General features: G+C 45.4%; 1 protein-coding gene across 1 annotated transcript; it reads right to left on the bottom strand.

Annotated features, from left to right (window-relative positions):
- Nucleotides 1-909: 909 nt before the first annotated feature.
- On the bottom strand, nt 910-26270 carry NSFL1C (NSFL1 cofactor). Its single transcript, XM_037143142.2, has 9 exons — nt 26128-26270; nt 23750-23847; nt 15684-15758; nt 12769-12934; nt 12062-12154; nt 10957-11066; nt 10452-10589; nt 4286-4450; nt 910-2560 (listed from the first exon to the last, which is right to left on the bottom strand). Exons 1-9 carry the CDS (start codon nt 26230-26232, stop codon nt 2398-2400), a joined length of 1113 nt encoding a protein of 370 aa, XP_036999037.1. The 5' UTR covers nt 26233-26270; the 3' UTR covers nt 910-2397.
- Between the last annotated feature and the right edge of the window lie 1555 nt (nt 26271-27825).

Genomic DNA, 27825 nt, shown 5'->3' with positions numbered 1-27825 from the left:
TTCTGCTGCACACATCTGCTTCCTCCGGTGGCCATCTTCTGAAGAAGCAACCAGATGTACCCCCAACTGTACCTACCAGGTTGTTTGGCATGGTGTGGTCTACAAGACCAAGCAGACACTACGTCCCATAACGGAAACTAGTTTAGACAGAACTTATCAGAAAAAGGGCATCATCACAACTAATGTACCTTTTTCATTGTAAACTTTGGCTCTTCCCATTAGGACATGTCCTGGTTGTTGCACTGTGCTCTTGGCCTGGTCTTTTAACTCCAGGAGGTTCCCTTACTTGCCAGCTAATTTTTGGGATAATCCAAAATGCCTCCACCAATTAAAATGCCTCAGTTGAGAACGAATGCTCTGAAGTCCCAGAACCAGTGGCTGCTGAGTACCCTTTCTAAAACAAAGAAAAATCTGTGAAAGCCTATCTGGGTGGACAAATCCTCTCTCTGGACTACCCAGAGAACCAGGGCTGAACACATCCTTAGCCAGACTGGACGCAGTGCCAGCGTGATGCCTGACGCCACGGCAGACAAGTCCTCTGACCTTGGGCCAACACCTAGCTGGTCTGAACTGTGGGTGGTGGGATTCCCACAGGCCTTTGTGATTTTCTACATTTGCAGATTTAAGTGGTGTTTTTGTGATCTCTTCTGGTGTGTCCTAATAACTCCAGGAGCCACCCTGAAGCGGGGTGGAGGGGCTGAGTGCATACGGGCTAGGTGGGGCTGGGGCCGAAGCGCACGTACACGGGGCACAGCAGTTAAGAGCGTGAGCTTTGGAAGCAGGCACACCTTACCACTGTGCGAGCTGGGTTTTAGGGTTTGCACTGGGAAATGACCATTGTGAGGCACTTAAGTACTTACAATGGCTGCTATTACACAACTTCTTCAAAGCCAATCCATTAGAAAGTATCAAACTCCATTGTCCTTATTCTGGTTTTTAATGGTCAAGGTGACAATAATGTACAGCTTTTCCAGACCTGCACTGTTTTCCACAGTTGCTGCCACCTGCTGGAGGACACGCTTGTGGCAGATGCTGCAGCCCTGGCAGGCCCCTGCCAGTTTGGGATCAGAAGCACCAAGCTGGGTCCCTTTCTCAGGATGGGTCTCGGTTGAAATCCAAGGAGTTCCCCAACTCTGGGTATAAGCAGTGGTGGTTCTTGGCTTGTTGCAGGATGTGGAGTGATTGGCGGACTGCTTGGAAAGAGGACTGAGGCACATTATGATTTAAAACCAGGAGATTGAGTCAGTGTTGATTCTAAGTCTGTGGTTCACTTAACAGGGAGGTGGAAAGGCTTCCAAGCCCCCCGTGATCCTCCTCTCCCAAACTTGCACAGAAGAAAAGCACACTTATTTATTGGGGGGGGGGGGGGGGGAGTGTCTATACAAGACTGCCCAAACTGCTGCAAGTGTGAACTTCGCAGGGCAGAGAACAACTGTGAGGCAGAGCCCGCACACCAAAGCCAGGCACAGACCTTACTCTTACTGTCAAAATTCACTCCGTCCAGGCCTCCTGCAAACACTAACACAGTAAAAAGTGCAGATAGCAAAGGAACCAGCCCCTCTCAGCATTTGTCCTGCACAATAACAAATAGCTCAGTGGTATCTTGATTGTTCCTCACCAAGATACCATAACTGAACTCATTCGGGTTGGCACGAGCTGTTAATAACCAATGAAAGTACCCCACCTACTCCCTAGGTCCACATTTCTGCACGTGAGCAGCTGGAATCACCAGGTGATGAGGGAGGAAAGGGCTGTGGCTGGCAGGTATCAAGAGTCTCAGAAAATCGAATTTCCCAGGTTTGAGTGACAGGAGCCCCAAGAAGTATTTATTTTCGTCTGAAGGGGTTGTGCGCATCTAGCTCTGACTGCACACTTCATGGGACTCTTACTGCTGCCTGGTCTCACCTGGGTAGAGTCTGTTCCTATGGGAGTAAGTGGCTGCAAAGCCTCTTTCCATGGGTCCCCCACTTCCTTCCTTATAAGGGGGAAATCCTCCACTAGTTATCATGGGGGGGGCAGGTGCACACACAGAGTGGACAGGTACTGTGTGCCACAGCAATTTTTATGCACACCCTGGAGGTAAACGATTTTAAAACAATCAAAGCCTACTTCAGTGGGAGAGGAGAGGTTCCGTATAACATGCTGGTGATATTCCTTCCATTTTTTTTGGTTGTTTTTATTTTTTTCTTTAAAGTCCATTGATCGTCACAAAAACCCAGGAAATGCAACTAAGGAGAAAACAAATGTCCAACTGAGATCTAAGAACCCAGAGCTACGGAGGAGACGTGGCACTGGACTGCTGGGTGTTCAAGAACGGGTTGGAGGGGTGGTCCCCACAGGGCAGCTGGCTGTGGGAAACACGGGAGGAAGGCGAGGCCGCCCGGCAGGGCTGGGTGGCTATGTTAACCGCTGCACGATGACGGCGTTGAGCAGGTTGGCTTCCTTAAGGGTCTGGTTCTCATCAGCCAGCTCTTTGTTCGGGAAGGTAGTCATGAGGACAAAGCTGGTGGCAGCCATGGCTGGCCGGGCATCCACGATGAAGAGTCGGATGTCGCTGATCCTGGTGGAGCAGGGGGCAGGGGGGAGGTGGGTGAGCAGTGCTCTTCTCTGCAGCCCACCAACCCCACCCTGTGGAAGGCTGCAACCCAACCCCCGTGTCCCCTCCCGTGATCCTGACCTCCAGAGTTGCTCCTGTTTTCTTTAGGGTAAACACCAATCTCCTCACCATGGTCCTAAGGCCTCATTTTATACCATTATCCTTCCCCTGGTTCTCCATCACACCATGTTCCCTGCTACATCTGAGTCCCTCTCTCCAGAGGCTTCTGTCTGATCCTTTTCCTGTCATCCTTATCTAGCCTCAGGCCTCAGCTTCAATGCCGCATCCTCAGGGCAGCCTTCCCTGCAAGCTCCTGTCTCCATCCCCTGACCCTGCTCTTCCATGGTACTGATAAAGTCTGTAATCAAACAATTCTGGGACATGATTAATATCTGTCTCTTCCTGTAAACCATGAATTCCACAAGGGTAGCAAATATGTCTCTTTTGTAAATCACTAAAACTATTAGTGAGAAGAATTACTGAAGGTCAGCAACCCCTAGGTGCCAGGAATCCCTACTCTAGACACTGCTTGCGTCCTGAACCTGGTGCTCATGAGAATGCAGTCATCTGAAACAGAGCCTTTTCCCCTAGAGTGCTTAAATGGGCGTTTCTTTTTACCCCCAACCCTTAAAATTTATGCAATCCACAATTGCCACACTCAAGGGCCCAGACATCCATGATAAGAGTCTGAGACTGTCAGCAGTTTTCTCACCCACCAGCTGGTAAGCATTTGGGATGGGCTGTCCACCCTGGGGAGTGAGCAGCACTTATGCTGAAAGGCTGGAGTTAATGAATGAAGTGAAACCGAGCCAAAGAACTCAGAGCAGTGAGATGGATTAATTCCTTTAACTGCAAGCACTGAAATGCAGTAAATGGTTCCTATTAAACAAGAAATGTCTGAACAAAGCCCCATGTGTTCCCGGGGCTTGTTTCACAACTTATCTGACATGTGAACCTCGCCAGCGCTCAAGGATAGTCAGTCAAGCCATTCACCGAGCTCCACATGTGGGTTCTGGTTTACCTGGCCCGTTAAGTGATGAAATCCAGACACTGCTGTTCTAGAAAAAGGAACTGCCAAATCTCTTTACTGGTAACAACGCTCCCCTGCTAATTAATCACTTCATCACTCCGAGACTCAGTTTCTCCATCTTTAAAATGGAGGAGGCACACTTTGCTTTGATCCAGGCCACCTGATTTCACTTAGTAGAGCAGATATTCTAGAATTCTCTAACACGAGATCTAGAAAAGACCTGAATAGCCTGGTGAGTTTTGGAGGCCCCTTGCAGGAAGGGGGTGGAGAAAACTGTGAATGGGATGCTGGTGCTATGTCTCCTCTTCCCTCTATCAACCACAGCTGTTCAAATTTTATCTGTTCTACACTTGGACTTTAGCATGAGATTTCCTTTGAAGAAAGAGTTTGGTGGATGAAAAATCCCTAAGGAATCCAATCCTCTAATTTTACAGATGAGGAATGAGACCCACAGGAAGGAAGTGAGCAGTCACTAGCAACATTTAATGGAAGTAGGGATCAAAGGCTTCAGACTTGCATACATTCCTAGCCCATTGCCTCTTCTGTGAAAAACACAGAGTGCCTGCTGGTGTTGGAAGGAAGAACGGCACTCCCCGCCCTCATTTGTGGGAGCCTCTGGGACCCTCCTAGCATTAGCTGGGCCAGACAATATAAGGTACCTGTGGCTGTGATTAAATTTCTGCACCAGCCTCCCACCGTCAGCAAGCCGTATTTGGATGTTTGTGGTAGGCTGTGACTCGTCGATGGAGATGGAAGAGCTGGCTTTGGCTTCATTTTCTGCTTGTTGGGCTGGAGAGCTGGTATGTAACACCTGGGGTGCCGTGCTGAGGAGAGAGGATCATGTCAGGACCAGAAGAGAAACAGAGCCCCTAGCAGGAGGGAGGTCCTGTCTCAGAATTTTGCTAAGCATTTGCTACACCTGGCACTGGATCTGGTGTTGCTGAACGAGTGACAAGACAATGCCTGCCTGCCCTCATGAAACTCACAGGCTCAGCAGAATTCACCCCAAACTCTGGGTTACTGCTAGCTCCCCCTCACTTCTAGTGACCTTGGGCAAATTATTCAACCTCTTCCTTGGTATCCTCACCTGAACAAGGGCTTAAAGAAGGGAGGAAAGCAGTATCCATGACAGCTGAGGGTGGGAGATGGGGACCGAAGCTGGATGGTGCAACAGACCAGAAGTTTTAGCCTCAATAAGAGAGGCTGAGGGCAGAATGGGGAGAGAGGAGTTCTGAGTCTGCAGTGGAGGCGGGAATGACAAAGCCTGGGAACAGCCGATGGGATAGGTGTAAGAAATGAGTCCACTCTTTCCCTGTAATGGAATTTTCAGGCCTGTATTCCCTACTGCAACCTCATTCACATCGTGTATTTCACACTCATGTGTCAACTATGAGGAAGGGGGCAAGATTTCCCGAAGGCCAACTAGGTGCCTGGAACCACAGGAATTAATCATACAATATGGACAAGTCATGGTGTCAGCTGCAGTGTTTAGAGCTCAGATTTTCCAAGCAGATGGGGCCAGAACTCACCCAACAGCTTAGCTATGTGCTACTGAGCAAGTTACTTAAACTCCCTTAGTTTCAATGACAGTAGTAACAAGAATCTTCAATAAGGGTTGAGGCTACCTGCCTTGCTCAGTTTTTGAAGGGATTCAAGGGGAGAATCAAACAAAGCACTCAGGGTGGCTGACGAACACAAAATGTACCCAGAACTCCTGACTCTGCACAAGCACTCAGAGCCTTTGTCTCTCTCCTGTAAACCACCGTGTGTCTCATTCTCGGCCCTTCTCTTAGCGGATGTCCTGGCCCAGGCCTCTGGAGACGACAGGCCACGAGATGAGAGCCTCTAACTAGACTGGTTCCACATCTCTTCCTCCCTCTGATCCTTACACTTAAAAAGGGCACTCAGCAAATTCAACTGAAAGTGCTTTCCCAAGTGTGTTCCCTGGAGTCCCGATCACGTGAGATATTTCCAGGAAGGTTCTGGAAATGGCAGATATTACACCAACAGCATCACAGGCCACTAGCACATTAAAGGTCTCGAGAGATCGTGCAGTTAGGGTAAAGTTACTCTACCTCCACGTCCTTTCCTTATGTTATACTTGTGGACCTCTTGCAGAGAATTTCAGTCTACTCAATGGCAGCCATTGTTATTCAGAAGGGTCAGTGTGATGCTGGAGAAACAGCACAAAACCCTCCATCCAGTCCCAGCTCTATCACTAAACTAGACAAGAGGTATGGCCTCGAACCAGTCACTCAACAGGGCTTCATTTTCTCCACGTGTAGCACGAGGAACTGTTCTGCTGCTGTGAAGATTAGGTAAGATAATGTATGCCCAAGGCCCAACACAGGACACCTAGGAAGTCCTCCATGCAAGGAGGCAACTGATGTTTCTGGCTTTCAGTCCAGCACAGCCTCTTGCATAGAGTAGATGCTCATCATTTCAAAGTCAAGGAAGGCCTGACATATGAACTTGGCTGGCTGCTTCTATTTCTCATACTCTCTGAAAATAAGGTGGCCTAGGGAGGTTCAATGAACATAGCATACATTTATGAAACACCCATTACCAAGCTGGACCCTGTGCTGAGTACTTTACATGTATTAGTTCACTTAATCCTCACAATAGGGACCCATCTGGAAATGAGGAAACAGAGGCACAGTGGGATTAAGCAATTTGCCTAAAATCCCGGTGCTGGTCTGAGGTGAAGCCAGGATATAATCTGAGCTGTTTACCTCTAGGTCCTGTGCTCTTACCATCTGCCACACTCTCCTGCCAGGTCTGGGAGTCAGGCAGACCTAGACTTGATTTCAGGAACATTTCCCAAAGACGAAGTTTCCTCATCAATAAAATGGAGTTAAATAAAATCTCCTACAGTTAAGATAATAGCTAAAAACAACACATAATACCCAGAATATGGTAGAGCACAAATAGAAGTCTTTGTGGCTATGCAAGAGCACCCCAGGATAAAATGCAGAATGGAGGGTAAGGGCAGAGATGGGTGGGAACCCAGCTCTGCACTGACCAGCAGTGTGGCCTTGGTCATGACTTATGTCATGACTCACAGAGAGAGAGAGAGAGAGAGAGCAGGCAGACAGCTGTGGGGGTTGCAGGGTGTGGGGGGAAGAGCAAAAAATAAAAGAGAAAAACTCATGGACATAGACATCAGTGTGGTGACTGCCAAGGGGAGTGGGGTTAGGGGAGCTGGAGAAGTATATGGGGGGATAAACGGTGATGGATGGAGACTTGACTTGGGGCGATAAACACAAAATATAGTGTATAGATGATGGGCTGTAGAATTGTGCACCTGAAACCTGTATAATTTTGCTAACTAGTGTAACCCCAATAAATTCAATAGAAAGGAATAAAATAAGCCTTAGCATCCTTATTTATAGAAAGAAGGGGGATCAAAATGGGATTAAAGGGTATAACACATGTGAAATGCTTAGTATAGTGCTTAGCTAATTGTAGTAAAACACTCATATAGCTGATTACTATCTTCAAGGTCCTGTTCCACATATACTGGCCTAAACTCTGGACCCAAATCACTCAGAGATGATACTGTCTATTCTCGGGCTGTAAATGGAAGGTCATCTGAGAGGCGCTCCCAGCCTATGCTGCCGTAAAGGAGGGTAGGGAATGGAGAAATGTCAATACCAGACCTTGTGATTCTTATTTGGAGCAAGACACTCAAAGAGCATTCGTTCCAGATTCCTCTCATCACTGTATAGGACAGCCACGTGCATATGCTCAAGGGAACCCAGTCTGTTTGGTGCCTGACAACTGCTACCTCCCGAACCGTTACTCTCCAGCAGTGGCTGGGCCATCTGCATCGGTGAGGGCACTTCACTCGGGCAGGAATGGCCAGGTCAGACCAGAAATCTATAAGAAGAGTTTCTTTACTGTCTCCCTGAAATATCACATAACGAGTCACAGGGTAATCAGGGGTCATTCAGACCAAGAGCCTGAACCACCTGACTGCTCACTTCCTTTATAGTGGGAATAAAGTGGACACCAAGGTGCTGTGCTTCCACTACTTTAAGTCCTGAGGCTCCGTCACCCCGTTTAAAAAAATGACCACCTCAGAAAGCACGATGAGCAGGAAAAGCTCATCCCACACAGTAATGCCTGCCTCCCAACCAAGTGCCCTCCTTGTGTTTGCTACTCAGGTACATGCACTCTTTTCCTAACCTTCAAATTAGTTCCCATGCAAATTACTGCAACAGCTACACCAACAACAAAATGTAATGGAACGGAAAGAATTTTTTCAACTGAGAACAATTTATTCATTCACTTCAAAGTATTTTTTCAGATAACCGGAGGAAAAAAACCCAGGACTGACTACTTTTTGAGGCAAACCTAAGAAATCTTTCTGCAGCTGTTGGCTCCTGATCATTTTAGTTGACAAGACGACAATGGAAGATGTAGTAAGGCCCTGGCTAGTGTGGCTCAGGAACTGAGTGCCGGCCTGCGAACTGAAAGTTTGCTGCTTTGATTTCCTATTAAGACACATGCCTGGGTTATGCACCAAGTTCCCAGCTGGGGTGTGTGAGAGGCAACCAATGGATGTTTCTCTCCCTCTTTCTCCTTTCCTTTTCTGCTCTCTAAAACTAAATAAAACCTAAACTCTCTACAAAAAAAAAAAAAAAAGGATAGTAAAATTTATGAGAAAAACTAAAACAACAACAAAAGAAAACTGTCCATCTGGTTTAGATAAAAAAGTTAAAATAATATCTTGCTTGGCTGTATAAAACTTTTAAAAAAAGCCAAAACTGAAATAAAATGCAGTTGGAACTGGCTATGAACATTTATTTACCTGATGAACATCACCCCTGATTATCGAGCTGTCTCAACTTGTGGGTTCACCCTCAACACTAATAAAGTATGTATTCCCATCTGGCTAAAATAGACTCCCTTAAAAATATTTTCACTTTTTGAGATGTGGAGTCTTGCACACATAATATAGTTGGACCTTCCCACAGTAAAAGGATTTCCTTTAAGTACTATAAAACCAAACAAATGCAAACTGCAAAATGTTCTCAGTTCTGAGCCTTTCCTTATAATTGCTGGTGGGTAAAAAACTGATACAACCTTTTTGGAGGTCAATTTGACATCTTCAAAATGTGAAGACCTTTGGCCAGCAATTTCACTTCTAGCCCAAGATTAAGGGGCATGTAAAAATTTCATTAAAGATATTCATTGCAGTGTTGCTCATACTAGTGGGAGCTGCCTAAACATTAAACACTTTGACTATAACACATGCACAGATAGAAACATATCAGCATTAGAAAAAGTATTAGAGAAATACACCTACTGACATGGAGTGAGAGCCAGACTTTATGGATTAGGCAAAATAGCAGTTGATAAACAACATGTTTGCACATACACCATATGTATGAAACTAGAAGGATACTTCCCAGACACTAACTGGATATAACTGGGAGTTAGATTTAGGAACAGTTTTTACTCTTTACCTGAATTTTCTATTTTTCTAAAGATAAACACATTTCATTTTAATAATACAAGAAAAAAATTATCTGGTGCTCCCCAAAGCTTACTATAACCGACAGGGAAGGTACGGGTGGATCACCCTGAGAATGGCCGTCCTGGACTAACCCAGGGATCCCAATGTGGTAAGTGAAATGATGAGAACAGGATGGACTTAACTATGTTGGCTCTGGTAAATTACCATCCAATGGTCTCTAATATCCTGAGATGTGTGTGACCCTTGCTCCTGCTGAGGGATGAATGGCCAACAGGAAGGTAGGGGATTCTAGGAGAGGGGCAGCCAGCAGCTCAAAGAGCACAGCTACTGAGAGACCACACCCTGACCCCTGCAGATGAGGGTGAGATGAGCAAGGACAGAGGCTGGTTCGAGAGCTGCCAGATCTAGGTCAGAGAGGGTATCTCGTTATGCAGGAGTACAGGAAGGAATGCCAATCAGAAGGCCTGGGTTCCAGTCCTGGCTCCACCACCTACCACACACATACCCAAGGGTAAACCTTGAAGTCTAAGAGTCTCAGCTTTCCCTTTGTAAAATAGGGACTATACTGTGCTCCAAGTGTCTCTCATGTACATTCAGTCCCTCTGAACAGTACTGGTCAAGAGACCCCATGACCATGTCCCAAAAGTGAGGGGGCCCCTGAGAGAAGGCAGCCTGCCTATGGGTAGGTCAAGGGTCTTGACAGAATTCTATCAGAGGTAACAGTGACTATTAATTAATCAGATACTATCAGGGGTTTGAATGCAAGATGGAGGTCATGGCAGAGGAAAAAAAGCAGAAAAAGTCACAGGAAATGACACAGTGAATGTCAGGAAGAGCCACAGAAGTAAGAGCTACCATAATGGTAGACCAGCAGCCTGCACTAGCAACGTCCTCGAGCTTCTTTGGATCCTGACCAAGGCTGCTGCAGAGCTTTCTGGTAGGGAGAGTCTGGGTGACCTGAACATGGGTGTCTGTCTCAGCCTTAAGCCATCGAGGTTACCCACGCCGTGAACACCCTAAATTACTGAGTCAAAGCAGCAATGTGTTAGCCTTGCTGCTTACACCGACTCCTCACTGTGGGGCAGTGCTGTATGTTCTTGCAACAATAACCAAAGAGGGTAAGGACTCTCATTAGTCCCATTTTATAGCTGAGCAAACTGAGACTACACAGTCCAAGGCCATGTAGCTAGAAAGCAAAGACTGTCAAAGCCCACGTTCTCCATAATCTCCCTCCCATAAAAATAGAATGTGAAATACTTTGTAAAGACTTAAACAAAGTGAGCAATACACAGGGTGTGCTGAGCCTCACAGGCAGTTACACTCTCACCTGTGCTGCTCCTTACCTGCCCAGCTTCTGACCCTCGCCAGTGAAGGCTTTGAAGACTCCTTTGGGCTTCACGAAGTCCTCATCTCGGTGGTCCTCCATGTCCAAATTCACCTGCCCACCGTGAGCTAACCTCCGCAGCTCTGCTGGCACCTCCCTGCGGGAGAAAAGGCGATGCTGGGACCCACACAGCACAGGACGGGAATGAACTTTTTGGTTCCAACTGTGAAAACCGTTGGGCCTCCTCAGAAAGCTGGCTGCTCCAGTGATTACCTGTCCGCCTCCCCATCTCTCCCATCTGCTCAAAGGCCCAGCAGAGACCTGCATTTATCTGGTCACTTGGCTCTGCTTGAGGCCCAAAGGGGAAAAATGGACACAAAGTTTTTGGTACAGATCTGTGAATCTGTACCTCAGCTGTGCTAAATCTGCTTACAAATGCTTACTTCTTAAAGAGCAAACATTTGGATCAGCCTCTTCTTTCCCACTCGCTGACATGGAACCCAGGGGAGAGTTTTTCTGCTCACCCTCTGCGGATGGACTCCAGAAACTGGGCATTAGACGGGTCTTGGTAGCTTCTGAGTTCACCATTGTCCAGGCTGAATCCACTCTTCCAGAGTTTCAACACCACATGAACCTGTGACAACAGGAGGTAAGCAGTCCACACACTGTCTGGAACCTGGCAAGCACACCCCTGTGAACCTGCAAGTCAGCATGTTTTTACTATTTTTCTGTGTCATTATTGAAGAGATGAATAAAAATGCATGTGCGAGGAAATCAACCAACCAACCAACCAACCAACCAACCAAGTAAGCATCAATCTAAAATAAGAAGGTAATGTGGCGCAGGCTGAGAACGGGCTTTGATGAGAGCAGACCTGGGTCTGTCCCTTCACTTTGCACCTGCTGGCTCAGTGTCTCTGAGCAGGCGACTCAGTGAAAGCTGTGGCTTCCTCACCCGTAGGGTCTCCAGTGTGCGTGGCACGTAGCTAAGCTAAACCACTCAGATTATTTTGCAGTCATTTAAAGTATCTGCCATATTCACAGAAAAGCATCTAGAAAGCTAAAAACGAACATATTAGCAGCTGCTCCCTCAGATGGATAGATTTTCTATTTTTTTCTTCCTTGACTTTATTTTAGAATAAAACCCAAAATGATTAAAAACAAATACATGATGGAAGCTACTGGTCACAAGGCTACATGAAAAAGCTTATGGCATTAATACGACATTAAAACAACCTTGAAATTGTTTATAGAGCATGATTACTCTTATTAGAGGGGAGACCCTTATGCACAGGGACAGGAGAACCAGATAATAAGAAACATTTTAAGTTGCGTTTCAGGCCTCAGGTGGTCTGAAGACCGAATTCTTTAGCTGTGCTGATCCCACCAGAGAACCCTGGACACACTGTCCAGTGCTAGTAAACTTTATTTGCCCATCTCCTCTGCCCAACCAGATGAGAGCTACCTTTGATTCTCAGGTAAGCCCCTCTGTGTTCATGCACCACAGCAAGGGCACTATCTCTTCCCTTTCAGAGGCTGCCAGTTCATGCATAAATATGACCGATCCCTTCTGAAAATGACAGAACTGTTCACAAGCTTCCCCCACGAAGGCAGGTAGATGTATACTCACATCTTGACCAGAATGCCGCCTTCTTTCTCCTGCCACGTAGGCAGACTCTTCCTCTGGTGCTGCCCCAAGGCGGTAGCCACCCCCTGCAAATGGCTACAAAAGACAAATTCTTAAATACTCGAGGAATGGGTCAATGGTGGTGGGGTTACTCACATACAATGATACGCTGAAAACTTGTTAACCACTAGAGACACTTTTGGGGGTATCAAAGGCAGAGCTGCAGGACCAGCCACATGCCTGGCCATTAAGTGGTTATGGTCGGGGGAAAACTGGAAGAGGGGGATGCTGCTTAGCGAAAGGAAACAGCTGCTCCTAGCTCTAGTTCACCATGGCCATGCAGAAATCTGTGTGGAGGAGAACAATGAAGAATTTTTGATTTTCTTAAAGAAACAGAAATCCAGATTTTATGTAAAACAGGTGGCTATTAATTCAATTAAAACAAAATAAAGCAAAACACCAAGTCAAGTTGGACAAGCCACATAAAACATGTGCAGAACCCAATCCAGACCAAAGGTTTGAAAACACTGCCCCAAACCTTGATTTCATGTAAAGGGTGAGAGATACTGTGCTGCTTTTCTGTGTATAAGAGGAAGTGAGCAAAGGAAAACTAAAACAAAAATTCAGTCACCACTGGGGTGAGGAGGGCCCCCTTCCCCTGCTCTGGAACCTGAGTCCTGTGGCCAGAGACAATGACCCTCTATGCTCACTCTCGGTTTACTGGTCTCTCCGGGGCTCCTGGTCATTCGCTCCACAGCTACAGCTCCATGTTCCTTGGCACCTTTAAACAGATCATCCACCAGCTCGTTGGGACTTTTCTTCCTGGGAGGGCCAACGATCTGTTGTCCACTTCTCTCAGAGCCTCCGGCATAAAACCTGTACAGAAAATACACACATAACACCAAACACACTTGGAAAACACAAACGTGCCAGGCTTTGGGCTAGGTGCTGGGCACACTGAGGTGGAGGGTACTGTGCCCATCTTTAAGGAACTTCTGTCTAGCTGGGGATGTGCAAGGAGGCAGGCAGGCACAAGGCAGTGTGAGCAGCAACAGAGGTCAGTTTAAGGGGTACTCTGGGAACACTGAGCTGGGGAGGACGGTCAAGGCTTCCTAAAAAGGGTGTCTTCTGAGCTAAGTCTTGAGGATGAGTTTATCAGGTGAAGAACTCAGGGATGGGCATTCCAGGCATGCATGACAGCACATCAGCTCCAGAGAGTCCCAGCTGGCAATTCTCCATCTGGGGGCCAGCACCTCTCTAGGACATAGCAACTATGGTCACAGTCAGAAGCAGCTATCACTAGCAGCTCTGGGTTAATGGTTAACAGTGGCATGGTTAGTACAGGCAGCAAGACTCCAGTGCTGGCTCTGCTGCTGAGTGACCCTGGGCAAGCCAGTGCATTGCCCTGAATCTTAGTTTCTTCGTCTCTGAAATGGGAGGCAAGAACCACATGCCCTACCTACCTGTTCCTTAAGTCAGGGCCGTGAGGTTCAAATCAGCAGATGTATGCAAAAGAACAAGCACAGAGTAATGCGCACATGTAAGGTGGTATGATACAGCACCAGGAGCTCACCCAAGCCTTACCTCACCTTGCTATGCTTGGTGACATACACTGGGGCACTGAGAGGGCACTGGAAAATGTTGGGGATGCTCAGAAACAAGCCTTGACACACCTACACTGGGCTTTGCAGTGGGCCAAGCATGACTTGAGATTTACCTGCATCTGAAAACTGTGAGTCACTCAGCCTGACTAGCTGCGTCCTTATTACTTGTATTCACAGCTAAGTCAGCAGCACGTCTCTGGGTGGGGAATTAAGAATCTATAAAAATCAATCTCAGCCTTTTCTTTCCTGACAGTCCCTAGAGAATGCAAGACAAGACCACCACCACCAGTGTCAGTTAGGTCTGAAATGCTGAGGGGCCAAGGTTGATGCCTGGAAGAGGTAACAGGATGAGAGGAGGAAGAGGAGGTCATTTAGGAGCTGGGTCCTCGCATACTTGATGACACTGCCTGTCACCAAGTGACATTTACACTCCTTAAGGAGTGTAAAACAGCCAAATTAACATTTATTTCTGAACCCTGAGTGCATCTAAGCAGACTCGGAGGCAGTGTAAAGTGTATACAGATGAAACCAGAGTATAGAACACGTATAACTTCTCAGCCCACCTCCCAAAGAATGACCACGATGAGGTAACTGCATTCCCAGTATGGTTCCCACAATGGTCCTTAGGAATGTCTGGCAGACTGAGGCAGAGTCCACCGGAGAAAAAAACCCAGGAAATGAGGCTGCAGCCAGGTCATTCTTGCTCATTCCAGGGAGATGAAGTTCTGCTAAATGGACTATAAGGTCTTGATTATAGTTCCAAGGCTTGGGATCTCCAAACCCTGACGTACAAACTAAGAACTTGTGATCAAGTACCTTGAAAATATTCATGCCCTTGACCTGCTATTTTCATTTCTAGAAACTATTCCAAGAAAGTACTCTGAAATGTAGTCAAAGATGAACAGGCGGAGATGTTCACGTCACTGACATTTCCAGTGGAAAAAAATGAAACATTTTTAAACACTGGACATCCCATATGATGGATTATTATTATAGTCATTGGAAACACTTATAAAAAATTTCAGTGGCATGAAGAAGTGTATAAGATGTAGCAGTAAATGAACAAAAGCAAAAAAACAAAATGATCTGACCATCATATGTAAAATATAATATAAAACAAATTAGGGGGAGGGAAAAAATTGTATTTTACAGAAAACCAACACTGAGTGGAAATATGCCAAAATATTAATGCAGTTACCAAATGGTAGATGAATGTTACATTTTTTCATTATACTATTCTGTATTTTCTACAATGAACACTAATTTCATTATAACATTCCTAAAAGTTAAAAGCAAACTATGTGTGTGTATATAGTAAGGCAATGTATACTTATAAGCCTTCTATTCTGTTTATTATGTGATACATTGCTTCTCTAATTAAAAATAATGCTAGAAAGATATATCAAAAATAGTGATACTTGCCCTGGCTGGTGTAGCTCAGTGGATTGAGCGCGGGCCTGCGAACCACATGATCGCGGTTCGATTCCCAGTCAGGGCACATGCCTGGGTTGCAGGCCGGTTCCCTGCAGGCCAGTTCCCAGCAGGGGACGCACAAAAGGCAACCATACATTGATGTTTCTCTCCCTCTCTCCTTCCCCCCCTTCCCCTCTAAAGATAAATAGATAATAAAAAAAATAAATAAATAAAAATAATAGTGATACTTAGTTACTATGGTATTATGATTTTTCTTTCTTATTGATTTGTTTTCTCCCCATAATATTCTTCAATAAACATATATTCTTTATATATGTTTATAACTAAACATATAATTAAACATATAAACGTATGTGTTTGTAATTAAAAGCAAACCCAGACTACACCAACAACAGTGACGGGGGACAGGGCTCACTGCGAAGCTCTCTCTGAGAGGCGGGGAGGCTGCCCTGCCCCGCATGTGACCAGTCCGCAGCAGCAATGGTACTGATGACCGAACACAGCTGTCCTTTCCATGATTCACACAGACCACGATTTACACTGTCAAGGACCTCTATGTGGACTGCGCTCCCCCATAAAAGACTCACCTCTGGCCCTCTTCCTCGTCCTCATCCTCATCTTGGTCATGAATGAGGTCTTTGAAGGATGTTACCCTGTTATCGCTGGAGACACAGAAAAGAGCAAAATGATCTCAGGGGAGTCCAGAAAGGTAATCCCCACCACCAGCTGTCAGGGAGTCCAGGACACTGGGGCTACATTTTTTGGGTGGGGCAGAACGAGGATCTTCATGGAAAAAGTTCAACTCTTAAGTTATTATGTAAAAATACTGTGGCATATTTCTTCAGGGTCACACAGGACTGAGAATAAGTTAGAAAAGGGGGGAACGAGATGCAGGTCTATACTACTGCGTTGGCCAAAAAGTCTCTTTAGTTGTTTACACAAAATAAAAGACACATTTTTCATTTTCACCAATAACTTCATGGATCTGGATATTGTGAGTATGTTGGCTATCTCTTGGGCAGCATAATATTGATTGTTCTTAACTAATGTCTCGATGTGATCGCTATCACTTCAACTACCTGACTGTGGAGCCTCACCCAGGGAGGGTCTCTAGGATGATACCTCACAAACCACTTTTGCATTTTCTTCTACCTTCAGTATTAAAATGGCTGTACAAAAATTCACCAATTTTGCTAAGTTTTTTAAAAAATGCAGGCTGATGACAACTGTCACAATATAATCTAACAAAATTGTTTTGAATGAAGTTAAAGATAACTAAGGTGTGCTAGAACCATCTCGCAGAAAAAACCAAACAAACTTTTTGGCCAACCCAATATTTAAAAAACTAATGAATGAATAGGTATTGTCATCATTTAATTTGTAAATACCGAGGGAATGCCTGTGCTAGGGACTCACCTAGATGGCAGGTGGATAAAGATGAACACACACAGTTCTCACCACTAAGAGTTCTCACAGCACTTTGGCCAGGAAACCATCACCGAACACTATGCCACAGGGCTACGGCAGACGCAAGCACACGGGACGCGGGAGCAGAGAGCCACGCTCTGGGTGGGAAAAGGGGAGCACCAAGGAAGGTTCCCAGAAGAATGAAGATGTGGACTGAGGGCTGAAGAACCGGCAGACTGCCATTCAGTGTACAGGTGACTGGAAAAGGGGGGTGGGGCTGGTGGGAAAGGGCACCAACAGGGCACCACAGGAAAGTGACCCAGGCATGTACAGAGATCACCGAGAACAATACACTGGAGGAAGGACAGGTGGTCAAGACGTAGAAAGGAAACGAATAATGTGGGCAAGGAGGCCTCTGCCTGCTTCTACTGTAGTTTAGTCAAGAAGTATTCATCACTGTCTAGAAAACGGGAGAGTAGTCTGGCGTGTGGTAGAGAGGGCACGCTAATAATCAGTGTGAGAGGGGTTAACACCTGACACTGTCTCACACTGCCCCCCTTTCCAGTTTAGATTTGTCCTCAAGGAACAATCTTAGTTTTCAAGGATCACAAGACATATTTTAAAAAACATTTCCTGTATTTTCTTAGGAAAACAGTAGCTTTCCTATGATATGGAGACAGGAGGTAATACAGACTTTGTGAGGCCACACGGGGAAGGAAGAGCTGTCTACTAGGAAGAAAGCTCCAGTTCAATCTCAAAGATTAATTTCAAGGAGACAAGTAGAGGACAGGACAGGCTTTGAGGTTCCATCAACTTGACCTGGGAGGACAAAGACCAACCGATGAGGCAAACACATTCCCTGCTTGAGTTAGCTGACAGCAACCTCCTGGACGTTCCTCGATGCTCTGTATGACATGGTTCGAAAAAACAAAAATCCTCTCTATGGTTAAACACCTTCAAATACATGTGTGTACCCGTGAGCAAACCACGTGCCCTGGCTATGGGTTTGATTCTTTCCCCTAAAGTTCTTAAGGTTTGATTTTTTCCCCTAAAGTTCTTACACCTAGACTCTGCATACTACCTGACACGGACTCAGGTGTCTACATACCTGGGTCTGATTCCAACTTAGCCGCCCACCCTGGGATCTTGCACATGCTAATGAAGTTTCTAAGCCTTCACTTTCTCGTGTGAAAATGGAGACAATCCCAGCACCAACCTCTCAGACTGTCTGTGAACAGGTGGGGTGCTGATGCTGTAGCATGTTGCAAGTGCTACTCTCGAGCAGTGGTTCTCAAAGTGTTGGTCCTGGGACTGGCACGTCCATGTTACCTGTGAAACTGTGAGAAATGCAAATCCTCAGGCCCCGCCTCGGACTACCTTTCAACAGAGTCTGGGGGAATGTCCAGCAATCTGCTTTTAAGGTTCCCTCCAAGTAGTTCTGAGGCATGCTCAAGTTCGAGAACCAGTGCTCTGAGAGTAACCTTGGTGGTAAGGGTGTCTCAGGAACATTGTCGATTTCAGAATATTTTGTCTATGTACTCCACAAATTGGCCAAATGTCTGAGAAATCTTAATTTTTCAGCATGAAAACTCTATCTCTCAGGCTACCCTTGAGCCCTGAAGAGGCACAAAAGTTCTTTATCAGATCACATTTTCTGTGGTGTGAATTGCCAATATGGGAACCATTAGTTACATGGGGCCACCGAGCATCTGAAATGTGGTTAAGTGCAAATATTACATTTTAATTAATTTAAACAGACCCATGAAGTTAGTGCCTACCATATTGGACAGTAGAGTTTTACAGAATCAGACAATTGAAAAAGTATGGTTTTGTTGGCTGAAAGGAAAAACAGGAACTGCCTGCAAGCCTTTGGTTGACCCCAGTAGGTACAGGAGTGGGAGGTGCTGAATAGGAAGGCAGTAGCTGTGGATTCAGACAGACTTGGGTTTGAACCTGGCATAACAGCAACTGTGAGTTACTCGACCTCTCTAAGACTCAGCATCCTGACCTGTGAAGGGTGAGCACCCACTTTCACCGCAACTGACCTAAGCAGAGAGCGCAGGTGAGCGTATCTGGCAGAGCTACAGGTGTGAGTGTTCCTCCAATACTGGCTTCCTGCTTCCAGGAACTTATGATTTACTGAGGGAGGAAAAATTAGGTTAAACAGCAGAAGAGTTCAGGACAACACAGTAGAGATGTCCCCGAGCAATTCAAGGAGGACATGAACTGAAGGAGGTGACTGAAGTATAGTTGTGACTAGAGTGCGGAGACACAAGGTCACGGCGTGCTGCCTGTGGGTGGGGTAACATGCTCAACGAGGCAGGTGGACATGAAGGTGGACAGAAAGAAGCACTGCGGTCTGAACAGGCTGAGTCAGGTGAGAGGCCCAAAAATAGGCAGAACCAAAAATAAGGCACAAATGAGACACCAAACTGATCAGTCTGGTTAAAATAAAGATTTAAGAAATGAGAAAAAGTGGTTAATATCAGGATGACAGGTTCATGGCAAACTCTGGAGGACTCTGAATACCCACAAGAAGAGGTGGTACTGGCTGAATACTGGAAGCAGAAACAGATCTGCATTTAAATCCTGGTTTTATTGGCTGTGAGATCTTGGGGAGATGTCCAGCCTCAGTGTCTTCATCTGTGAAACGGGAATGACAAGAGTACTCACCTTGTTGGGTTATAGTGAGGACTAAAGAAATACACACGTAAGGACTTAACCCGGTACCTGGCACTTGGGAAGTGCTCACTAAATGACAGCAGTTACTACTGACTTCAGGGCAATACCTAACCTTATGTCCTGCAGACCTTTGAGAATCTTACATGCTAAGGATTTCCTTTGCAGAAAAGATACAGCAAATTTTTTGCCCAAACATCCAGGTAACTCATGAACCATCTCACACTCATTCCACAGATTTCTCCAAAGGGACCAAGGCCTCTACACCAAGTACCTTTGTTCCAGAGGCAAAGGAGCAGTTTACTAATTGATGTCCATGGCAGCAGTGATGACAAGAAAGATGCCTGAGAAGATGACAGTACAGTGGGGCAGGGGGAGGAGCAGAGGCAGCCTAAGGGTCCTGCAACAGTCAGGTCGCACACGGGTCAGGGTGAGGAAGAAGCAGGCCCTGTACAGAATTCCTGAGGCGCTGGTACCAGCTTGGCCTCTGGGGATTAGTCTGCGTTTTCCTTCTGGATGAGGAAGACAACGCAACACACTGCGCCCTTCCTCTCCCCCAGTGCCAAGTCTGAGGCTTTCCCAAAATTATAAAGCAAGGCCCTTAGGTCTGCACGTGTTCAGTCTTTTATTCCCCTTGGTCTTAGCATTAAACTCTCCCATTTCCTTGATTCTTTTATTTTTATGTCTATTTTTAAATATGTGTACTTGTGAAGTGAGACAGGGAACACAAAGAATGGGGAAGGTGAGAAGGGATGCTAATGCTAATAAAATGACAACAGTAGCAGCTAATATTTACTGTGTTCAAAACGCTTTGTAAGTATTAGCTCACTTAACCTATTTGGTAGATGCTACTAACATTTGACAAGTGAGAAAAACCAAGAGACTGAGATGTTAAGTCACCTGTCCAGGGTCACAAATCTCCAGTGACAGAACTGGGATTCGAACCTAGGCAGTCAGACTCCTAGGCCCATAGTCTTGATATGACTCCCTTGATACGACTTTGGGACTATTAGAGAATTATGAATACGTGAGTGACATCATAGGCTAAGTTTTGACTTCGCCCGCTCTGTATTTCTGACATGCGAACATTCTAACAGTAACCTGGGGTGGCTGTGAAAGACACCCCCCAGAAACCAGCAGCTGCAAGAGCCCTTATCCAATAACCATATCATAGGAAATAACATCCTGATGTGCCATTAACCTTGTGGATGTTTGAGCAAAAAAAATTACAGTGTACGTGTATATCTGAGAGATATATTCATTACTAGTATGTGCTGAAATACGAAAAAAATTTAAGAACACTGCAAGTTTGCATTTATTATACATATATAATACATGATTTTTAAAAATTTACTTTCATTACAATCTGGAAATTATTAAACAGAAAAATATAAAAACATAAAGATTAAAAAGCTTTCTTTTCAAATAATGGAAACATGGGTATTGCTAGAAAACACAACCAAAAATTGTCTTTAAGGTGAATTAATCAGACTCTTCAGTAGTTGGCTTTGCAAACGTTTGTAACAGTCACTGCAAACGATATCGCTGTGCTCAAGGCATATTTTGCACAGCACTTGCAACACTATTGTGATAAGGGGCTCATTCTGGATTTACAGCACCTAATACATTTTTTTCCTTTTTCTGCTTGTCAAGGGAGCTGTGTCTGTCTTTGTTAGAATTTCCTTCAATTTGTATTTGAAATTGATGACGTTTCAGGTATAAAGGCTTACGCACACCTATAGAGAGTTCTGAATACCTTTTTATTTGTTCTGACACTAATAGCATTACAAAATTTCTAATAAATATTCTGCTCCTTATTTTCATATTGCTGTTCAGCATATGACCAGTCGGAGGATTTATTGCTGCAATATTCAAAATTGTATAGAATATAACCATACGCCACCTCTTGGTGTTCCTGGCCACAGTACATGTACCTATCCTTTGGTCCACAGTGTCAACTCCTGACTTTGGTTGTAACATTCCATGACATCAAGCTTTTGCGAATCTAAATTATGGCATCATAGAAATGCATATTTGAAACTAAAATTGCATTTTTTCCTTTTAGGTATATGAGATACAAGTGTGCAATCTGCACCAAAACAAGTAAGTTGAATTTCTAAGACTTGTTTTTCAGAAGACACAAATTCAGGGGATAGTTGGGGTTTATTCTTACAAATAGTACCTACATATGAAAGTTGCTTTCTTTTCAAGATGAAATTTATATCAGTGAACCAGTCTTCTGCTATATTACATCCTGATATGTAAATGGGTTCTACAAGTCTCTTGATTATGCCTGCTGGTTTATTACTAGTCAAGTAAGGACCTTCTAGTTGCTTACTGGCATATATTTCAGGATTTCCTGTGTCAAATACTTTTTAATTGACCATAGCAAAAATTTTTATACTGTGTTTACTGGGCTTGGATGGAATCTAATGTCTAAACCCGCACCTGCCTCTAATCCAGGTAACATTTTGTCTATTGTTATGTTCTGTCCCACTGAATGACATACTTTATAATTTTCTACAAATGCTGAGAAAATGTCCGACAGCTGCTAATCTGTCCACTTTCAGGCCTTCTAAGCATGTAAGTTTCTCATTAAACCTGATACTATTATGAATAAACCTAAATCTCTATAAGAGACTCTGTAAATCTATAAAGTTCAACCCCACTACCATCTGTGGTCTGTAAATCCTGCTGATTTACCTGATCACTGCAACGTAAACCAGCATGTATGAGATGCCTAAAACTGCGTTCAATTCAGTTTTGTCTATTCATTTAGCATCTCTTTCTCCTCAAAACAGGTTTGAGATACAACTGATGTACTTATTGGTATATAATAAGATTAGATCTAAAATATCATTTGTAATAAAGCAGTTTCAAGTTCCGTCTTGGCATTTTTTGCATTTGGCCAATCTAACAGAAGTTGACCCAACATATTCTGTGGCTGTTTTCTAATTTGTCTTCTCATTGAATTTTTCCTTCATTTTGATTTTCATCCTTTCCAAAAAAAAACACAAAAACTCTTTACTCATGCCTAATTCATCTTCACTTTCTTCATTAGAAACATCTTGCTCAATATCCAAATCTTCTGAATGAATGTCCACATAATCTTCATTCTTCTAAATCACTTTCATTTTCACATTCGATTCTATCATTCTGATCATTGGATTCTAGTAGAATTTGCTGAAGTTCTTCAACATCTCTTCAATTATTGATTCGAAACATTTTTCCAGCCATTTTCAATGGTAAATGAAAAAAAAACAAAAACAAAAACAGAACACAACACTGACTCTGAAGTTCGTGGGAAAATGAAAACAAAAAGAACTACACCAACACTGACTTGGGAGTTTGTGGTTATTTTGTCAGATACAATTTACTATAGAATATTACACATCCTGAGGAAACACGGGTTGTAACTATACTGACAGCTTAACTGTTATAGCAGCTAGTCATGACCTTGAATCCATGCACCTGATATATGTACCAATATTTAAACATTTGTTTGCATCTCTCAGATCAGTCACGATTCTGCAGCGTTAAGGGCATCTCACAGATTAGCACCTATGAGCAATGAAAAGATGAGTGGCCAGTAACCTCTTTCCTCTGGAAATGGGAGTTAGGGAAAGAAGTTAAAAAAGCAATGAGATCTGGGGTTAATGTTCCTTTATATGGAGGAAATGTAGTTTAAGTCTCAGAAACACAATTCACAACTGCACTGGCCAAGAAACACTGTTATTTATATTCCAGGGTTGAATTCAAACCTAAGTAAAATTTTCTGGTAAACAGATATGCCAGAGAATAGAAGCAAATCAAGCTAACACAGAGAGAAGTTGTAGCTCAGATGCTTGTAGTAAGAGGCCTTGCTTGTCCTGCAAGACCAGCATTATTTTACCCTACAGATCAAAGAAACTTGGAGCCAAGGTAGCTGGGACAGGGAGGTAAATAGGATTATAAAGATTAATACCAGTTTGCCTAATAAGATAGGTCTCCATAATCAATTTGGAAAAGCATGGGTTACACTGGTTTATTTTCTCTAAGACTTCTTTATAAGGTAATGGGCATCCTAAAATGTTAAAATAAAACAAAAACAAAAACAAAAAACCCACATCAACTTTCTAAAGTCTAATCTACTCTATATTACCCCTGGAAATCCTTTAGTTTCCATGGAAAACCTACAGAGATGGAGAAGAGGTCACGCCTCACATTTCATAAATAAAAGACACTCAACACCTTAAAAGTGGGCTGTGTGGTTTTCCCCAGGATTAGACCATAAACTATACTCACGTAAGAGTACCCACCTCAGTGCTTACCTCTATGGGAAAGCAACAGTCAAGTTAAACAGGGTGGGACTGGGGGAAGGCTGGCTCCACACAAAATTCCTCTAGGTGCTAGTACAAATCTGGCTTCTGAGAACGCTGTCAGCATTTTCTTTCTCAACAAGGAGCTATACTCACCAGTAAGTCTAGCTTTCTCACTCAAACCCACTGGCCCATATTCCAAGGCCTGAACCCTCCATCAAGTTATATGGAAACACATCCACGTAGCAACAACTGAAATTGGCTCTTACCTGGGAGCTGTGCCTCTGGACACTGAACTGGGGGTTGCCTGCGAAATGGTCACAATGTCGTCGTCCCCTCCATCCTCATAAAAGCTTGCTAGGGCGATCTGAAACAGAGAGGCAGAAACTTGGGATCCTTAAGCAGGCCTTCATCTAACACATACCTCCTGTGAGTACAAATGAGCAAAGACACAAAGATATGGCCCACACTTCCAAGTAGGTCTGTATCTGGAGGCCATAGAAAATGAGACCAACTGTTAGTCTTCATGTTGTGTGAAACAAGGTCCGCCTACTATGGGGGGAAAAAAGCAAGGAGGAAGGCTGGGATGAAGTCATTCTCCATTCTCATTTTACTAAAAACTGTGATAGTAAAAGCAGTGTACATTTATTGAGCATTTATTTATGGGCCACACTGAGTTTAAATGTACATGTCTGAACTCATTTCAGCTTCAAAGAATCCTATGTAGTTAGTACTATTACGTTCTCATTTTATAGTTGATATAGAAGTACTGAGACATTAAGAAGAACTGCCCAAGGTCACGAAGCTGGTGAGGGGCAGGGCCAGGTTCCACCCTAGGCAGTATGCTCAGGCCCTTACTCTCAACCCTTATCTGATAGCCAGGAGTCATGAACTGCGAGGCCAGCCCAGACTGCTACTTCTACTTTCTGAGTTCCGGTCTCCTAGCTTGTGCAATGGGGACACCAAACCTAGACAATGGATGAAAGAATTCATTAGTGTTTATGCAAGCCATGTCTTAGCTCTATACACAAGGCATATGCCAGCCTTTTGGCTATTTGTGATTGTATGTTTCTCTTATCGGCTCAATGGATAAGCATTTACTAATCACTTACATTGCACAAAGAAATAAGAGCATTGAGGTCTACAGAGATGAAAGAGTCATGGCTCCTGTCCTCAAGGTCACCAGGCTAATAGCAGGCATTGAGCTGTTATGGGGCATAATCAGCCTACTAGAAATAGTGAGCTTTTGCAGGACCTAACAGGCCTACTGGGAGAAAGAGTGGCTGGCACGGGACATGCACTAGGCTGGCACTGAGAGGTGCCTACACTGAAGTCCTGGCCCTGCCAGGCAAGTCACGTCACACACGAGCCAGTTTCCCCACCAACAGCATGAGGAGACTAGGACTGATGACCTACTAATTGTAACACTTTCAGGCAGAAGCTGCATTTTCTATTCCTGCCCTGAACAAAGGCTTCATTCACACTGTGTGACTGCAGAGGTGTGATGATTTATCTCTTTAGGGAGGCAATTTAAATGATGACGTGGGCAGACCCAGTTCAAATCCCAACCTCACTACTCACTGCCTGTGTGACCTTGGACAGGAGCCATGATCACTTACCCTCTGAGCTTCCAGGTCCTCATCTATACCTTGAGGCTCCTCTTTACCTCAGTGTTGCCAGCATTAAATGGATCACCATATGTAAAGTGTCAGGCATATGGCGGGTAAGAGTCTGGACTTTGGAATCACACATCACTGAGTTCTAATGTCATGTCTTCACCTGGTAGGTAGTGAGGCCTGAGCAAGTAACCTAACCCCAGATCTCAGCTGCAAAATGACTGAAGACACACGTAATGCAGTCAGAGCAGCATCTGGCTCATGGTAGGTGCTCAAAAACATTAATCATCCTCTAAGATGTACGCCGGCCAGGAACATCTACGCAATCCTTTCTACAATTACTGAATATCTATTGTGTGATAGCGTTGCAACAGTTTTCAAAACCCTCCTGCCTCGTCTGGTTCATCTTAATGTCTTAATAAGTATGTCTGAATATTTAACACGTGCCAGTGAACTAGATAACCTCCACGGGACCCCCATTTTACACATAAGGTAACTAAGAAAGATAAAGAAGCTCGAACTGTGCGTCACCACTCCAGGAGTAGATTTCCCAGTAATTGGGTGGGAGGGGAGGGGCCGTGGGCCAAATCCTTGGTCAGGCTTCTCCCGCCACCCGCGGTCGGCCTACAAAAATGGAGATAAACGACCACCTTGTCCCCGGCGCCGCTCCACTCCAGGGTCGGTCATTCCGGCCGGGCCTCCGTCCCAGACTCTGCGAGGCCGCCACGCCCCCAGCTCCCGCACTCCACGCGGGTTGTTGCAGTGCCCAAAGTCTCGTGGGCCCAGCGAACCGGCGAGGAAGAGTGGAAACTGAAGCCAGGCAGAGTAGGTCGGGGCCGAGGCTGGCCCGCGTGTTCCCACGACCGAGCCGAGCTGGCAACGCGTGGAAAGCAAGCACAAGCGCCTGAGGCCTGCGTCGGGCTGCGGCCCGGCGGGATGACTGTGCGCTTCGGCCGCTACAGGCTTGACGCACCAGGCGCCCGCGCCCTGCAGCCCCAGCCTGCCCGACGCAGCCCGCCTCGCGGCATTACCTGCAGGTCCCAGCCGGCCGACTCGAGGAAGAAGCGAGCCCGATCTTCTTCGGTTCCCGTCACAGCCACAAACTCCCTCAGCGCCTCCTGCCTCTCGGCCGCCATCTTTGCCCTGTGTGCTGTCCAAACCGCTCCGGTAGTCGCTGCACACCCTCAGCCAGGCTGCGGCGTTCCGCCAGCGGGTGGGCCAACCTAGGGGAGCACCGCCCTGCCTCAGGCCCCGCCCCATATGGTGTCTCACACAAAGTCCTCCGTGTGGCAAAATCCGCCGCCCTGCGCCCTCTGGCGGTCTCAGCGCGGGTCTGTAGCCCAACGGCTAGGGTGGGAGCGGCGGGCAGGATGAGAGGCGGGGTGGGTCTTAAACTCAAGTGTGGAATGGAGGATCCTGAAGGAGTCAGGGTCACATTTATTCATGGTCTATCCCGTCTTTTCATTAATTTTTTCATTTGTCCATTTTATAGGGGACTTAAGAGCTGGAAAATTTTAGTTTAAGGTAAAAAGTTGTAAGTCTAGCAAGTAATGTATGTGTTAAAGCTTTTGTTTCAGAAGCTGCAGATAAGGCCTGTCCTGGCTCCTGGGAAAACAGCAGACCCCCTGAGGCACTGTTACAGATTACCGCCTGGGGACAAGTGGAGGCATCCGGGCCATTGTGTTTCAGGGAGGGGCAAACAATTGCCTGCCCCTGGGAACAGCTAACCACGCAGGACAGGAATATTGCAGTTTGTTCTGTGACCCTCCCTGAATTTCAAAACCCCTCTCACCACCTCTAGTTTATTCTGTGCTATAAAAAGCTTGGCCTGGAAAGAAAAGATAAGATGGTCTGTTAGAGTATGAACCCACCATCTTTTCCGATCGATGGCCATCTAAATAAAGTGCCCATAAAGATTCAACTCCTGTCATTGTTTATTGGGTTTGGTAGTGACAGGCAGCCTGAATACCAGTCTCTTCCAGTTTCACATTCGTGTGTTCAAAATATTTACTGAATGTTATCAAGGGCCCGGTTCCTGCTCTCCAGGATGAGCAAAGTTCCTGCTCTCTTTATTTTTAAAAATGATTTTATGTATTTACCTTTAGAGAGATATATATCTTTAGAGAAACATCATGTGAGAGAGAGACACTAAGAGGTTGCCTCTCATACATGCCCAGACCAGGCACTGAACTGCAGCCCTGGTATGTGTCCTGACTGGGAATCGAACCATAACCTTTCCAACTGAGCCACGCTGGTCAGGGCTGCCCCTGCCTTCTTGTTGTTCACATTCTAGGCAACAAAAAATAGACTTTGAACAGGTCCCTCCTCTCTCCCAACCCTTCTGTAGCTCCCCATCTTAGGCGGTGTGAATCTCACAGGCCTGCAAGACCTGTGCATCAGCCCCTCCTCCTCATTGCCTAGGCTTCTCACTGGCTTCTTCTGTTCCAGGCACACTGCCCTTCTTGGTGTTCCTCAGTGGGCCAGACATGCATTTACACGAGTGGCAAATCAGTACATAGAACTTTTCATGTTCCATAAAACAGGTGGCTTTATATCAAGGACAAATGGCCTGGGCCCTCAGATCTGCAAACGTACTGTCCCAAAGTGAGGCAGTTGCAAAGCCACTACTCTCTGTGTTCACTGTGTGGTTGTGGGCTGGGCTCTCCCCTGACAAGTTGGGTGAAGTGAGAAGGCCTCTTGCTCTCTCTGGGCTTCAGGGCCTACATCTG

The sequence above is a fragment of the Artibeus jamaicensis genome, unplaced genomic scaffold (assembly GCF_021234435.1).
Source record: "Artibeus jamaicensis isolate MK-2021 breed Jamaican fruit bat unplaced genomic scaffold, CSHL_Jam_final contig_685, whole genome shotgun sequence".
Taxonomy (NCBI): Eukaryota; Metazoa; Chordata; class Mammalia; order Chiroptera; family Phyllostomidae; genus Artibeus; species Artibeus jamaicensis.
The sequence above is the reverse complement of the archived record's forward strand: the minus strand, read 5'-3'. Positions and strand labels throughout refer to the sequence as shown.

Coding starts and splice junctions, on each gene's coding strand:
- NSFL1C (XM_037143142.2), bottom strand. CDS start 26,232: ATGGCGGCCGAGAGGCAGGAGGCGCTGAGGGAGTTTGTGGCTGTGACG. Junction 12,935..15,683: donor GACGAGGAAGAGGGCCAGAG/GTGAGTCTTTTA, acceptor TTTTCTGTACAG/GTTTTATGCCGGAGGCTCTG. Junction 10,590..10,956: donor CTGGAGTCCATCCGCAGAGG/GTGAGCAGAAAA, acceptor TTTCTCCCGCAG/GGAGGTGCCAGCAGAGCTGC.